Here is a 16,355-nt window from a genome sequence, read left to right on the forward strand (position 1 = left end):
GACCTAGAAGTACTAGTAATATTTTATTTCAATTTATGAAGATATGCTTATTTTTAATTTCTATCATTTAGAAAAAATTAATAATCGTGTGATATCTTTGCATTATGGTGCATTTAACACAATTTGGCATCTTTTGTATTTCCATGTTTGTTTCAATGCATTTCTTATATTTTTCACTAATTTTATAAGCTCTTATTTATTTTTTGATATTGTTAAATTGTTTTTTATTTTCTTGTTTTTTTTTATTGTTTTTTTTTATATTCTTTGAAAAATAAGCCCAATGTTACATCTATAGTTTTCGTGATGTTTATTGCTATTCGATAAGTTATTCTGAATCGTTTTTCGTAATCCATTAATTGTGCAGTTTTTAATAATAATTCTATAATATTTATTTTATATTCAGTATGATTTTGTTTTTTTCTTTATTTATTGTTTCGTATACTATATATCTATTAAAAAGTGCCTTGTTGAATGTATATAAAATGACTTTTCTATATATTTTCATATATTATCTCATAATACGAAAAGAAATTAGCGATTAATTTCAATCATGCTTTTATTATATTCAGTGACATATTTTGGTTTCAAAATACGATTGAATTGAGTTTATTCTTGCCTAAAATCAGTTATTTCTGCAGTTTTGTACTTTGTAGAAATGGCATAAACGTTTCATTTATTTTCGCATTTCAGTTATATTTTCCTGTTTTTAATTTTTTACCGACAAAATCTCGGTATATTGGTTTTATTAAAACGCATAGTTCCATGTGTTTTATTTTTAATTATTGTTAAAAACAGTTTCGGCGACGCATATTATTTTTCAACATATAAAATAATTTGTTGAAAATTGATTGTGACAATTCCATAATTTTTTGGTGCGCTATTATTAGAATCTATTTTGTCATTACCTATATATATCTTAAAATGATAGCAATAATTTGACGCTGATTCATATCATTTATAAATTATTATGCCAAATCTTTGTAGATTAGATTATATTGTTTATATGGAATAAGTCTCTTAAAATGCATTAATGATTTATTAATGGTGACATCCATGTGTATACATTTTTGAATTTATGAATAAACAAATTTATTATAACTTTTATTTTATGTAATCACTCTGTATTGTCAACTGTATCATTATTTGTTAAATGCAAAAATCTAATAATTTGTAAAAATCTTATGAATGGTATAATCTTTCCGAATATTGGCTATTTTGTAATGATTCTTTCAGAGCAGTCATTAGAATTTTTATTTTTACTTTTTCTTTGATCTTAATTATTATTATACATAATATAATTTTATTTCATCATAATTTACAGAAACTTCAGTCGCGTTACAATTTTGCTTATTTTGCTTAAAATCAAAAATTAAAAATTAATTTTTATCAAATCTTCTATCTATCAATGTATTACTAAAGCATTTCAAACATAAATGTAGCTAATCAGCACAATCTGGGAAGTATATGGTAACCTTTTTGTCTGAATTTTAACACTCTTTCTTCTAAAGCTTGCAAAATTTTTTTGCTAACATTGTAAAATTTTCACACCGGGTATACTAGTCCTACCTTCTTTTACATTTCATGGTTTATTCTTCTTCGGATAGATATATTTGATGGCCCTAATATTTCTACATCATGGCACTATGTGAGATGCATTGACAGTTTTATTCTAAAGTCGGAGATCTTTATTTTTCTTTTTTCGTTGTCAGTTTATATATTTGTAGCTGATGTATTTAATAACAATTCGATAGCTAATTTTATATACCGCATGAGAGTTTTTCTGTGTGGTGTACAATATCCTATCATCTGATCGGACAAATCACATCACATTTTCCTACATTGTAATCTAAAACTACTGTTAGTTTTTCACGTGTGTAATTATTTTTGCATACAGTTACTGTTTCCGCCAAATATTTTGTGGAAGTTATTAAAATATCTCGTCTGTTGTTTAAGAACCATAATCCTTTTCCTATTTTGCATTGCAATCAACTTGTCTCGTTTTAATTTTTTTAGTTTAACTTCTACGGATATTCTTTTACGGTTTTTCCTTATAGTTTCTACCAAATAAGTGTTACAAGCAATTAATTTTCTAGCTAAATTGATATTGGTATACCAATTATCTGCGTAAATTGTGTGGCCTTTATGCGGTATATTGTTACACATGCTCATTACAAGACTTGTTAGTATTAAATATGGTGCTTTTGATTTTTTTTCAGAATATATTTGAAATTGGTATGTATATCTTGGATCATAAAATAATTTAAATAGTTTAATATTATTTTTATGGTACTTCTGTTTTAAAAATTATTTAAGAATTATGCATTCTCAAAATGGTATTAATGAGTCATTAATACATACATCAACTATTTCATCGAGATCGTAATATTTACAAAAATTTTGATTCAGTACATCCCCAAGTCTGCTTATCTTATATAGCCTTCTGGTTATGTTTAATTTTGTTTGCTATCTGCTTATTATTAATTTTATGCCAGAAATCTCAATGTAATTCCAGATCTTTGATTTTTTACTTTTTACTTGACTCAAATCCATTGATCTGATGATTGATGACTAGTACCTTCTTTATTATTGGTAGACTCTGGATGTTTATGCACGATAAATATGTAAGTAAGGTATGATATTTATCCACGAAAACATATGCAAATATGTACGAAAAATATGCAAGTATACACGAAATATTTGGTATGTTAAGTATTAACAATATATTTTGCAATTACTATGATATATTATATTTCGAATTATAATATATTACAAGCGTTTTTCCCATATTCGATGGTGTTAATTGGGGATTTTCATCTATAAAAATTAACTTATATGCGAAGAATGATCGTTCCACATCAGGATATAATGGGTGCATACTTAAATTTATTCCAACATTTTGGTACTTTCTTCGGCCTGACAACGAAATTATTATTCAAAATTTTCGAGACTTTTATTAATGTAGACAATCCCATATTTTTTGTTATAATTCCTCTTGCTTTCTTTTTGATTTTTTGCCCACAATTACCAGGTATATTGCACAGACCATTAATACAATTTGAATATATTTCTGTTGAATTGGTTGGCGGTAAACTTATTGTCGGTAAAAAGCTAAAATAAGTTTTCATAAAAATTAATTCTTGTGCAAGTTTTTCTTATTAGACCATATCTGTTGCAATCTTAATTACTGTAACAGTTATTATATTAAAATTTTCAACTACTATTAACATAAAAAATAGAATAAATACGTATGTATATTCAAAAAAGTTTTTCTTACCAAATGATTGCATATTACTTATATTTCTTATTTTATTAAAATGTTCGATATAAAATAGTGCAGTTTCAATTTACGAATCCCATCTAATTAAAATAGGTTCTAATAGCAAAAGAATATTTTGTAATGTTTTCTTATATACTTCAATATGAAGTGATGCTTTCAAAAATACTTTTTTCACAGATTTTTACCAAAACTTTTATAATTTTGATATATTACGTCACGGATCATGTCTCGAACAAAAAAAGAACAAAGTTAAAAATCTTGTTTCTTTCGAACCGTCTATTACAATTTAGTAACTTGCCTCGTTTTCGGTTAGTGCAAAACTCTACTCGGGATTGGGACTGTTTTTCTTCTCTCTGTAAGAATGATACTTTAAAAATGTAACTATCTTAGAACTCCTATTCGAAGTTTCGATATTTCTCAAAATGCTTATCCTTTTATTGATGACGTCACTGATTAAGAATGTAGCTCACCTCCAAATTAACTCTTGAATGGAAAACGACAGTTGTCTACTTGTGTTTCTCCCTTGAAGCATTTACTTTCTCCAGTAATTTATCAATAGATTGATATTAAAGCGAAGAGGAAGCAGATCAAAAGACTGAAACGATGGCTGTCAAATTGTCACAATTGTTTAACAGTAAGAATTATTTAATATATTGGGTGGTCTGGAAAGTTCGTGTTGACTTTTAAGAGTTAATAAATAAAAGAAATAATAAATTACGATAATTAATAAAAGAAAAAGTACGATGTTTACTTCACTGGTTGATCAACAGATTTTTAGAAAAGTTCGTATAAAGTTATTATTTGCGCATGATGCTATTTTAACAAAGTTATTTTTATTCGCTTGTAGCACGCACAATATTCCTGTGTCTCTTTACCTTCGATTCGAGGTTTGGATTCGATTGTAAGACAATTTGATGTCGAATGTAGACTGACTTTATGATCCTATTCTTATAAATTGAATTCGGATTTAAACTGTATTAATCGTATTACAAGTACTAAGACTGTGTGTCTTATTACAAGAATTATTTACTTTCCAGAATATTAATGTATTAACAAGTGGAAAACAGAGTTGCCCTTCCTCATCTATGCTGTGTAAACTATGCACTACATATATAAAGTGTATCATGTTAGTATAAAATAATTTCAATGTCTTCCCTGTTTTGGCTATGTATGATGTGATGCATTTGTTGTAAGTAGAATTTTTTGTTCACTACCATGTGATAACAAAATTCTTAAGGTTAAATTTACAAAGTGAGATATATTTTCATAATTTATTTCTCCCATTATTTTATGTTAGAATACAATAAGTGGAGTTTTATCGTTTCTTTCTTACAAAGTTATTCAAAGTAATTTGTTATGTATTGCTCTGCTGCATTGGTCGTTTTGTTTACAGAAATTCATGTTATATTCTCATATATCTTCCCTAATGATCTGAATATTCGAATTATAGCAATCATGTAAGTAATTTTTGCGTAATATTCGTTCGGAAGCGAATGATCTACATATTTTGCAAGAAAATTTTTCCGTGTATGATTATTTCAATAACTTCACGGTATATTACCAGCAACTATTACTTGCATTAAATCTTTGTAAAATTTATTGTTCCTTAATTTGATGGTTGGCGCTCACTTTTTCTTTCACATGGGTTATTTCGTTCTTCAACATTTCTTTTATATTTAAATAAATATATATGTTGCACTAACTATGTTTTTCTTTCACATTTAACACTTTTACTATAGATTTCATAATAAATACTTTTTTTATTATTTTCATGAATAACTTTCCAATAATGATATTCTATATATATTAGTTTTTATTATATTATATTCTATTTATATGTTTTCATTTCAGACCCAGAAATAGGATATGAATATAGGATATGAATATATAAGTGGAATCTCATTTGATATAATCTTTATATTGCTTCTTATCATTATCATTTCATAATCTTTACTATATAATGTAACATAATATAATATATTATATAATACATGCCTTAATACTTATATATAATAATATATATAATATATTACCACACTTACCACTTAATAAGCATTATATTAAATTAAATTAAATTAAATTAAATTAAATTATTAAATCAAATTGAACTGATTAATTCAACATCATATTTTAACTACCGCTATCATGTTAGTGTTCCGATTAACTTACATTTGCACTACTTCGTTAAAATAAATTATGTCACTTCCACATTAAGATCAAGTGTTTTGGCTTTCTCATTCTTTACTGCACACTGCACATCTTTTCGTAACTTAGCACACATTTGTCCACTTTCTTCCATATCTGCTTTTTTTAATACCCCTTTTTTTCTTAATTATTCCTTTTAACCACTTTATCGCTTCTTACGTCCCTTCAGCACTGAGAACTTTTGCTACCTGTAACTCCATTCTATTCACTATTTCGCACTCATTTACCCAGTAATCAATAGAATCTTCCTCTTTACTACAGAATTTGCAGCATTTCTCTTCTTCAGCTCCCCACAATTTATTGGCTCCTTCCAACGAACCGCATTTTGCTTCTGCAATTATTTCATAATCCTCATTGTCATCTGTTTCTCCTTCATTAATTTCTTTATATCTTTGAATATATTTTAGTTTCTTAATGACATTTTACTATATCAAGCTTTTGACTTTTCTTAAATATTCAAAAACATTTACTAAGTTTACACAATTTTCAATAGTATTAAATTAATCTGATTTCATCAATCAGATTTGAGACGTCAACTGAATTTGTAATTAAATATCCAAGTGAGTAATTTAAATTCATGAAAATATATTTCATTGTAGTTTCATATGTGTTATCCCTCTCTGAAGATGTTATTATGATTGCTATGTAGACTGAATTTATAGATAGATGATACATTAAAATATAACAAATATAAACAAACGTTCATTCTCATGTATAAAAATTTAATCTTTGTAAAAAAAACCAGTAAACATAAAAACAGTATTGTAATAAAATTCTTTTCTTTTTCAATACCATAGTTTTACAAATCAATGGTTGCTCTACTAAGCAGTTTCCTCACGTATATTTTTCATACTGCAAACAGATTCCCGTTGTACAGAACAAAGAGTAACAAGTAAAGCCTTGATCAAGTTAGGGAAAAGAGGAAAGGTTTATAGTACTTAAATTGTAACACCTTGAGTTGTAACTAGAATAAGTGATACGAATTAGTTAGTCCATATCTTATAGATAGGATTATAAAAAATATTCTTCATATATTGTATGAATCTGCACCTAGTTTTAGTTGGAAACAGTTGTTTTTTAACGGTAAGATTCATGGCCAGCTTCTAACAATTTTAGCTATTTTCAATAAATTTATTCCATACTTCAGAAATCAAAGAATATTTATCAGTTTGTAGACGTTGGCTTCGAATACTTTTTTCATCAAATAAAAAATTTGTATAAAACAATTCTTGGTTGAAAAAATTTAGTCTCTCATTTCTCATTTCACAAATATGAAATGTTCAAATTTTTTTCTTCATATACTCTACGGTCTTACAAAATAACAAGAAATGTATCTAATTTTGGTGAAGGTAGATTCCATGTAATTCCTAACACTCGATTTGCTTCTAGTTCTGTATATTTTTGTATGAGTTCAATAATAACTATCAAGGCAAATATAGTTCTTATTTGACCTTTTATAATGTTGTTTTTGTGTATACTGTTGGATTTGGTAATGGCCATCCAAATCTTGAACCCTTTTTGTATTTCTTATCATACAATTTCATCAATAGCAACGTCAATGTCCTGGTCATTTCCTTCAGTCTCGTTTTCAGAACTTGACGGAAATCCTCTTCCCTTTTATCTCCTGTTTGTTCAAAATGTTCCTTTCTTCATCCTCATTATTTAAGCATTTATTATCAGTTTCGAATAAATTATATCCAATTATAATTTGGTCATCTTCAATTTTAGAAAATTTATCTTCATCGTTTTCTAAACACCCCTTATTTATATTGTTTATCTCTTTCATTGGTATCTTCTTTACTGAACGTCTTATCATGTTTAGGAGTAAATATTAGAAATATTAGTAAATATTAGAACAACACAGTAAAATAAAATGTAAACTAACTATTAAGTTTTGTTCACTTTCTCTTTCCTTACTATTTTCACACTGTGATGCTCTCTTTGGAACTCTCAAAATTAGACTGTTTTTTGATGTAGCAGTATGTACGATAATAATATTCGAGGATAATTTGAATGATTTTGGTTAGATCAAATCTCATATGCCTACTTTATTGTCATTTTTATAAATGGTCATTTAATTGGTTACGGTTGATATGACAAGGTACATATTTTTCTCAGAATAAACAAAATAAAAGCAAGCGTAAATATTGATAAAATTATTAAATGGATATTATAGAAATCATAATTATATTAATATAAGAATTATAATTATAAATCAAATAGAGAAAAAAATAACAGTGAATGCAGAATTTGTACTCAAAATCCAAAACCGGTCATTTGAGAAACTGTTGTACGGTTAGTATTAAAAACATTTAGATGATCATTATCTATAATACTAACATTTACTATTTTATTATTTGCGATTATGTCAGCACACTTTTCCTTACTCTTATTTTTTTTTTAAAGATTACATCAGACTTTTTCTGAAATGTATTTAAACAAGGATAGTAGAGAATAACAATACGATTAATATTTTGCGTCGGAAGATGGTATGGAAGTGCATGATGAAAATTAATGCTATGAAAATTAAACCATTGTTTTCAATCGTATTTCTCATGTTTGGCTTTTAAAGATCGATTCACATATTTCAGTTCAATCTTAATTCTATTTCCGTTTCGTCTCCGCTCTATTATTTCGGTACGGAACGCAATTCCACCACTCAGTTCTGTTTCAGTTACATATATGTATTCATATATCTATAATAAGATGGGCGTAGCCATAGAAAATTTTCTTTGTAATATATAAATATATAAATTTATTCATTCTGTTTTCTCCACTTGTTGACGGAAAATAACTTTTAAAACCTTTATCAACTTTACGTATGCAAATATTATTTTTCGTTCTATAAAAGTGACATTTTTGGTATTATCTTAATAAAATTTTGTTTTTTGATCAGTTAACCATAATTTTTTTTTTTGAAAATTAAATATGTTAAAAAATAAAGAATATTTTCGTCAAATTTGTTTTTTTTATTTCCGAAAAGGCAAAAACTTGTGGTAAATTCGTCAGGAAATTTGTCCTTTATATGGAGCCATAGAATGCTGTAGATGATTCAACATACAAAAAGTGGTTTAGAATATTTAGAGAGTAAATTTGAATGTAGAAATATTTTACAAAATACGTTAAGCCTAAGTTATCGCAACCAAATTTTATTGCCTTACGATTTAAGTTCCAATAGCATATTGGCATAAACAACAAGATCAGTCACACATCGAGCTTTTTTACGATTAGCCAGAGCGTTCGAAGTTGTGCAAATTGTATATGTCTCTTGATATATAAATGTATGTGTAAGATACAACTAATTTTATTTTGCGAGATGTTTGATAAATAATTACTACCAATTGATCATTGAACAAGAAATATTTATTATCTTGAAATGAATAATAAATTAATGCAAGTTTTTATTACAATTTCTAAATAAACACATATTTAAATTATGAACGTCTTGTTAAAATGTACAAAAATTTTTACATCTTGTAGTATCTTTCGAAGCATATTGGTACATGTAATGCAATTTTATATTTTGTGCACTCTTACTTTGTTGGAGTTATCTGGTACGATATTGTAGGTTAAGGAGTTAAAATGACTTCTAAATGAAAGGTAATATTTGCGTGTGTGTAAATGATAATGGTGCAAAACTGATATGTTTTAAAATCCTACTTTGTGAACTTCGACAGCGTCAAATTAGATGCGTGAAACAATAGAAAATCTTTTTTGTCCATAGGCAAAAAACGTTAATAGTATTCAGCCCAAAAACATTGTTGACAAGCATCGTTGACATAATAAACTGAATTATCTATCAATAATAACTTGCTCTCACTTGTCCGTTTTTAAGTGTTCGTTATTCCACTGCTGGAATAAAAATCATTGAAAATTATTCAATAAAAATGTTATAATTCATCTAAGCACTTTTCTGGGACACATATGTAATAGGCATAGTTCTTAAATGTACACCTTTTGAAACATCGAGATTTATTACTCATTCCAATTAATAAAGCGGGAATCTTGTCACGGGACAAGAGCCGTGATTCGACCTTTATGACCCGATGTTGATACATGTCTTTTCCGAAAATGTTTTCCATAATAAGCTAGTTTCATCAGCGTTATACACATGTTCGAACAGATAATTTTCTTTCCTTAGATATTCTGTAAACTCTTTTTTAAAGCTGCAGATTTATCCGATGAAGGTTTTTGCCTGACATATAGTTTACGAATATCGTAACATGATTTGAAATTTGCTAACCAACCAAATGATGCTTTAAAATTACAATCTTCATTCAATTTTCGATTGTACTATATAGTTTTTTCGTATACGATAGGACCAGACATCCTTTGTCTCTCTTTTGACAGAACCGTTGATACGTATCCATGTCAAGAATTTTATTGTTAACAGAGTTCATATTTTTTCGTGTGCACTGCAATCAACTCTCACTATAATTTAGAATTTCACACTTTCGTCTTATAATGTCACAAACTGTTGATTTTCCAATTCCACAAGACGCTGCTATTTCAGTTATTATTTTACCACTATTTAACCGACTTAATATTTCACGTTACATTTAAATTGATAAAACGGTATGATTACATTTCAACATACAGGTTTAGAAAGTAAAGATCAATTGACAATAATATGTTAATATATGTTAATGTCGCTGATCGCCAATCATCATTCGACTTAATATTTGTCCGATTAATCGATGTTCGGAAATCGAGGTTCTACTATTTTATATGTTATGATGTAAATAATTGATTCGAACAGACTCTTAAGTGATGTTGGTGAATGCTCTGTGATGTAATGTAAATAATGATTTGGACAAAGCTTCGGAATTTAGAATTTCAAATAGATAATTCGAAATTCAGACGAATCAATTATAACCCAGTGATGTATCGATAGATGATCTTTTTCCTAGAGAAGCAGTGTAAGAAATTATATTATTTTCTTTATTTTCATTCGGTCTTTTATTTATTGATGGTTTTACCAACTTACTTGATTTTTGTATTGTCTTACTTTTTCCTATATTACTGTTGCTTTTTAATAGTAGTTGTTTGAATTTGGGAAGTTTTAATAAAGCTCCCACATTAACACTTATTCTGTTTGATATACTTTTACGACCAAACATTTTTGATACATTTAAAAGAATTACAATTAATGTTTACTAGAAACATTTACTTATGATTCTTCAACTAAGTCATGTAAATAATTTTGATTATTTTGGTAAATTACTATTATATTATCTTTTAATTAATTTTCATTTGTACGATTTTCTTTTATTTCATAACTTAGAATAATTTTTTAAAAAGATTAAATATTTAACAACAAATTCATGGGAAAAAATTTTATATTTACATTGAACTGCATCATCACCGTATTCCTATTCTAATCCTGTTGTGTACCTAAAATATCTTTGTAAATAGTTGTAAAATTAATATCTTTAATTAGCTGGTTCAACTCCTGTATCCTCACATATAATTTGTTTCCGACATTTTTGCTATTTTCTTTCCTTTATGTTTTCGTATTAATTTTTTAATATTTTAAGATCTGCAAATTCTGTAAAAAGATCGTGTCGAAATCTTTGGTAAGTTTTATCCATGCATCAATTTTTGATTATTTTCACTTATTCAAACAAATAAAAGTATGTTGTGCCTTTTGGCAGCGAAAAGGATGTTTTAGTAGACCGTCGTAAAAAGAAGTACGGTTTGCTTTTAGTCGCGAAAAGTAGCATGCTTTCCTTTTAGCTGCGGAAACTATTACATTAAACAGGTAGTATTCTACTGCAAAAACGAAAAGGTTTACATTTTTTTTTTACCTGAAATAAATTCTTTAATGAAATGAGTAAAACTTAATCAATTAATGTCGTCATGCACATAAAGTATTCATCTATGAGGATACAAGTAGTAAAAGTCGAAACATCATTAACAATAGCATGTGACAATCTTTGTATCATACTAGAATTATATATCTTTTATTATTTCTTTTAAGAAATAATTATTACAATAAAAGATGATGTTTATTGCCAATCACGGATCACAAATGTAAACAAACGTCAATTAATCTATTTAGATAATAATATTACTAAATTATACAATTGAATACATTTTCTCGGGGTAAGATTTTTAAAAACCATTGATGATAAATTTTTTTGTTTTAATAATAGTTGATTTTTAGTATCATAGGCATTTTATATATATTTCATAATATTTTGCTTTAAAACGTACTGTCTTAAGATTTTAATTTTTATATTGTTTCCATTAAAATCATATTTAACGATAATTGAATTCCTATTTGATCGCATACTTATTTCTCTGAAATAATTGAAATAAAAGAATTGAAATGATTTAAACAAAAGGTCAATTAAATTATTCGAGAAATTTTTAAAGTTAAATATATTTGCCTACAACTTTCTTTAATAATTTATGAATTATGAACTTTACATTTTTTCATGTGTATGCACTATTCATCTTGGGTATATACGGATTTGTTTTTATAATGCTATTCAATACGAGCATGCATGAAATCATCATCATTCTGCGTATGGCTCATCTCCGAAAGTATAGAAAAATAATTTTAAAATAATTAAAAAATATACTTTCTTTTTTATGCGTTTTTGATTTTGAAATTAAAATGTACCTATGAGTTATAGTAATGTTGGAATCTATAACAGCTTTGATAAACATAATAGTTCATTTTGTTATTATTCGATCTCCTGTAACTATTAATACTAGAACTACCAACAGTTGTTATATACCTATTTCTACCAAACCGGTCATTTTGACTGGTCTGATATTTAGTTGGCAAAATATAAAAATTCAAAGAAAAGTTTCAAAGAAAATAAAATATATTTTATTCTAATATTGTAAGTACATGATATATACATCTATTTACATAAAAGGTAGTAGTATTATTTGTTTTTTATTTAGGTTTAGTTATTATTTGGATCACCACAATTATTGCATAAAGAAATTTTTTACAATGTACATTTACCACAAACATGTTTTTTACAGTCAGCATATTTATTTATAGTTTTATTTTCATTACAAAAACCTATTTGGCAAGTTTTTCGTATATTAGAACTCTTGGGGCTCTCCAGAGGTCATTCAAGTTTTCCAGTTCAGATGAATCTTTATACTCTGTGCTAAGTTCTTCTGCTAATTGAAACAAAAAATTTTTCCTCGATACATTTTCATGTTGTTTCGTTGTATAAAATCCAAGCATTTATTGCCGAGAATGTTAAAAAATACTTGAAGAGCCCACCTTCGAGATCCTGACTTCATACTATACTTTCTGGCCATCTGATCCGTCATGTCTATTTCGAATTTGGTTTTATTATAAAATATTATGGTTTCAGGCAGTTTTTTATTGTCTTTTTCAATGTTTACTGAATTATGTTTCCTACTCAGTAGAAGTACTTTTTTCGTTGCCTTACTTTTATATACTGTTAAAGTGCAATTATCTGTTTTATAAATTTCAGATGAAAATCGAGGTAAATTATTTTTTTTTGTTTGGCCAGTTTCGATAATTTTCTTTTATTTGCACGAATTGTTTCAACCAAAGTAGTTCGTTTTTCCAATAATTTTGATGTCAGTTATTTGCTATTAAAAAAATTATCAGTGGTTACATTTCTTCCAGCACCGGTAAATGGTTCAATTCATTTCAGGACGACAAATTCACTCAAAGGAATTGATGACTGTCTCGTTTCGTCCTTTCTCAAATACGAGAACTCATTTATTATAAATTTACTTTTCAGATGCCAACCAAAATTTTATTCCGAACTTATTGGATTTGTTCGGCATATACTGCGTGAATCGGCATCTCGCTTTGCTTGGGAATAGTTGTTTGTCGATTGTAATATTTTGTCCTGGTACGTAACAATTCTGGCTATTTTCAATGAATGAATACGAAACATTTGAAATCAATGCAAATTTATTCGTTTGCAACACTCCGTACATTTCTGTACTTGTACACTCCGTTCATTTCTTTTATCGAAGCGGATAAAATTTAAAATATCCTTAAACTCCTTTCTATTCATAGTCTTCGAAAAAAATGCTGGTCCCTACTTTTTAGACTATAAATAAGATAATTTCAAATTCTTAGCTTCATAAGCACCACGTGCATATAAAATTGCAAGAAAAGCGTAAAACTTTTCTTGAGATAGATCCCATTTTTCACCAAGAACTCTAAAAGCTTCTAGTTTTGTGCATGTTCTAATATAATCTATCATTTGTCGATTAATTATCAAAAAAAAGCTCTACTTATAGTGCCCTTTATTATGCTTCGTTTTGCATATGTGGGTCCAATTACTGCTTTGAAAATGCTATTTATTGATCTCCTTCCTGGAGTGGATCCAGTTTTTATTTTTGTTCAGATAGTTCAGGGGCAATTTCAGTTTGTTGACGGTCATTTTCATCCGAAGATGACAACAATCTCAAAAGTCTTTTTGATCTACGTACATTCAGGATGTTCTCTTCTTCACTATTGCTATCTGAGGAAACACACACTTCTTCTTGATCCTCTGAAATATCTGCTAGTCCAATCTCAGGGTCAAAATCACCTTGGTCGATGTCAGAAAAGTCTTCTCTTATATTTGTTATGTTCTCTAAAATTTTAGGTATTTTCGGACATCTCGGTATTTTTAGGGTAAAGTTTCTGGATCAAAATATTCTAAATATATTTTCCCTTATTATAATAAAAATATTCACAATTTACTTACATTTCAAGCTACGATAACTATAAATTGAAAGAAATATATTCAGCACAATTGTCCACAATATCAAAAATATTTCAACCTTATACAAAAACTGCCAATAAAAAAATGACTGCATACTGTATTGAACGTAGATATTTCAACTGTATACAACAATTACCAATAAGAAAATAAAAAAGTATCACAAAACATTAAAAAATTCCGAGAATTAAAGAAAATACAGTGATTTCAAAGCAGTAATTTTGCCGGAAATTTCCATTAGCTGGCGCCGTGGTGGCGGATTGCCATATTAAAAACATTAAAAATACCGACCGGTCATTTTGATTATATTAGAATGTTGCGAATGAAATGTCGGATTTTTAAAGGAATATATTGAACTGCATATCTTTTTCCAAAAGCTGTTTATTTAATCAAAATATGCTTCATTTACTTCAATACACTTTTCTCAACTAGATTTTAATGCATAGATGCCTGTCTTGAAGAAATTCTGATCTTTAGAATCAATGAACTCTGATATGGCATTTTTCAGACTCTTCATTTTCGTACTGTTTAGCCCGTAAAAACAGTTCTAAATGTTTAAATAAATGAAAGTCGGTTGGCGAAAGATCCGGTGAATAAGGTGGGTGCTGCAAAATTTCATATTTTAATTCATTTAATTTCGCAATTGTTTTGTACGATGTATGTGTCCGAGCGTTGTCGTGGAGAAGTATTGGGCCATGCCGATTAACAAGTGATGGGCGTATAATTTTCAATTTTTCATGCATTTCTTCAATGTACTGGCAATACTTTTCGGCTGTAATTGTCATTCCAGTTCGAAGGAATGAGTAGTGTATTACTCCAGTCACATTCCACCAAACTGTGATTAAAATTTTCCGTGAATGAAGTGATGGCCGTGGAGTATGAGCATAAGCACGAGCCCCTATCAAGCCACCGAGCACACATTTTGTCATAAAGAACCCATTTTTCATCACAAGTAATGATCCGATCGAAAAATGGATCTCGATTAAATCGGGTTAGCAATAATGTGCATACGTTCAAGCGATCCAGCTTATTTCGCTCGGTTAGTTCGTGCGGTATCCACTTATCCATTTTTTTCACCATGCCAATTTCAGAAAGATGTCGCAATATTGTTGTATGGTCAACTTCCATTCTGGCAGCAAGTTTCCTTGAAGAAACAGTTGGATTCGTTTCCATCAATGCTTTCAGAGCATCATTTTTCACAGACGTTTCGGGTCTTTCACGCGATTCATTTTGCAAGGAAAAATCACTAAACCGAAATTTTTCAAACCAACGCTGCACTTTTCGATCGTTCACAGTATTCTCCTCAAACACCTGGTTTATATTGCGTGCAGCTTTTGCAGCATTATTACCAAGTTTATATTCATATAAGAAAATTACACGAATATCGGTTGAATTCATATCGGTGCAAAATTCAAAGCAAATAAGAAAAGGAAACACTTTTGAGAAAATCTTCTTTGCTATAATGTGACTCTGGCAATGGACAGTACGACTATAAACCAAGTTGTGTCAAAAACAAAAGCATAACAAAAACAGGGAGACAAACGTTCACATTTAAAGAAAATCCAACATTTCATACGCACCAACCTAATATATAGGTATATCACATATGTATATCAGAAAAATTGAAGTGAACGATCAAAATAATTTAGAATATATGTTAAATACATGAATTTAGTAAAAGTCATAACATTATTATAAAATATTAAATAAAAGTTCAAGACATAATCTTGTAAACAATTAATATAATTGGTCATTTTGACCGGTCGGTAGTTCTAGTGTTAAAGATGCACCATCACGAAAATCACCTATAAATTGTTCCAGCAAAAGCACGAGTTTAGTGTAATTGGAAGTTCCTTGTAGCATTCCCCCACTTGCCTTATTTTTTCTTCGGTTAGTATACATTTAATTAAGTGTATTACTTCGGCTGCGGGAGTGGCCATATATCCAAGTTTCTTCATTATCGTATAGGCCATTTCATCTGATGCAATGGATATTAGTGAAAGTGCAATTTTCAAGACTTGTTCCAGAATGCACTTTTGTCTCATGATGTCTATATATAGAGTGGTTGGTTGCGTTTTGATGTCTCGTTCTACGTAGATGAATTTTAAATTTACATATGCGAATATGTCTCGGTTTTCCACAGAGGTTTT

At 28.3% G+C, this 16,355-nt stretch overlaps 1 protein-coding gene and 1 pseudogene across 1 annotated transcript; both read right to left on the minus strand.

Annotated features, from left to right (window-relative positions):
* Positions 1-12,524: 12,524 nt before the first annotated feature.
* Positions 12,525-14,503, minus strand: LOC146872402 (uncharacterized; annotated as a pseudogene).
* Positions 14,504-14,684: 181 nt separating this feature from the next.
* Positions 14,685-15,959, minus strand: LOC146872403 (histone-lysine N-methyltransferase SETMAR-like). Its single transcript, XM_085662826.1, has 3 exons — positions 15,871-15,959; positions 14,962-15,694; positions 14,685-14,810 (listed from the first exon to the last, which is right to left on the minus strand). The coding sequence occupies exons 1-3, from the start codon at positions 15,957-15,959 to the stop codon at positions 14,685-14,687; spliced, it is 948 nt and encodes a 315-aa protein (XP_085518952.1).
* Between the last annotated feature and the right edge of the window lie 396 nt (positions 15,960-16,355).

The sequence above is a fragment of the Vespa mandarinia genome, chromosome 19 (genome assembly GCF_050613455.1).
Source record: "Vespa mandarinia isolate Hongniang chromosome 19, ASM5061345v1, whole genome shotgun sequence".
NCBI classification, from domain to species: domain Eukaryota; kingdom Metazoa; phylum Arthropoda; class Insecta; order Hymenoptera; family Vespidae; genus Vespa; species Vespa mandarinia.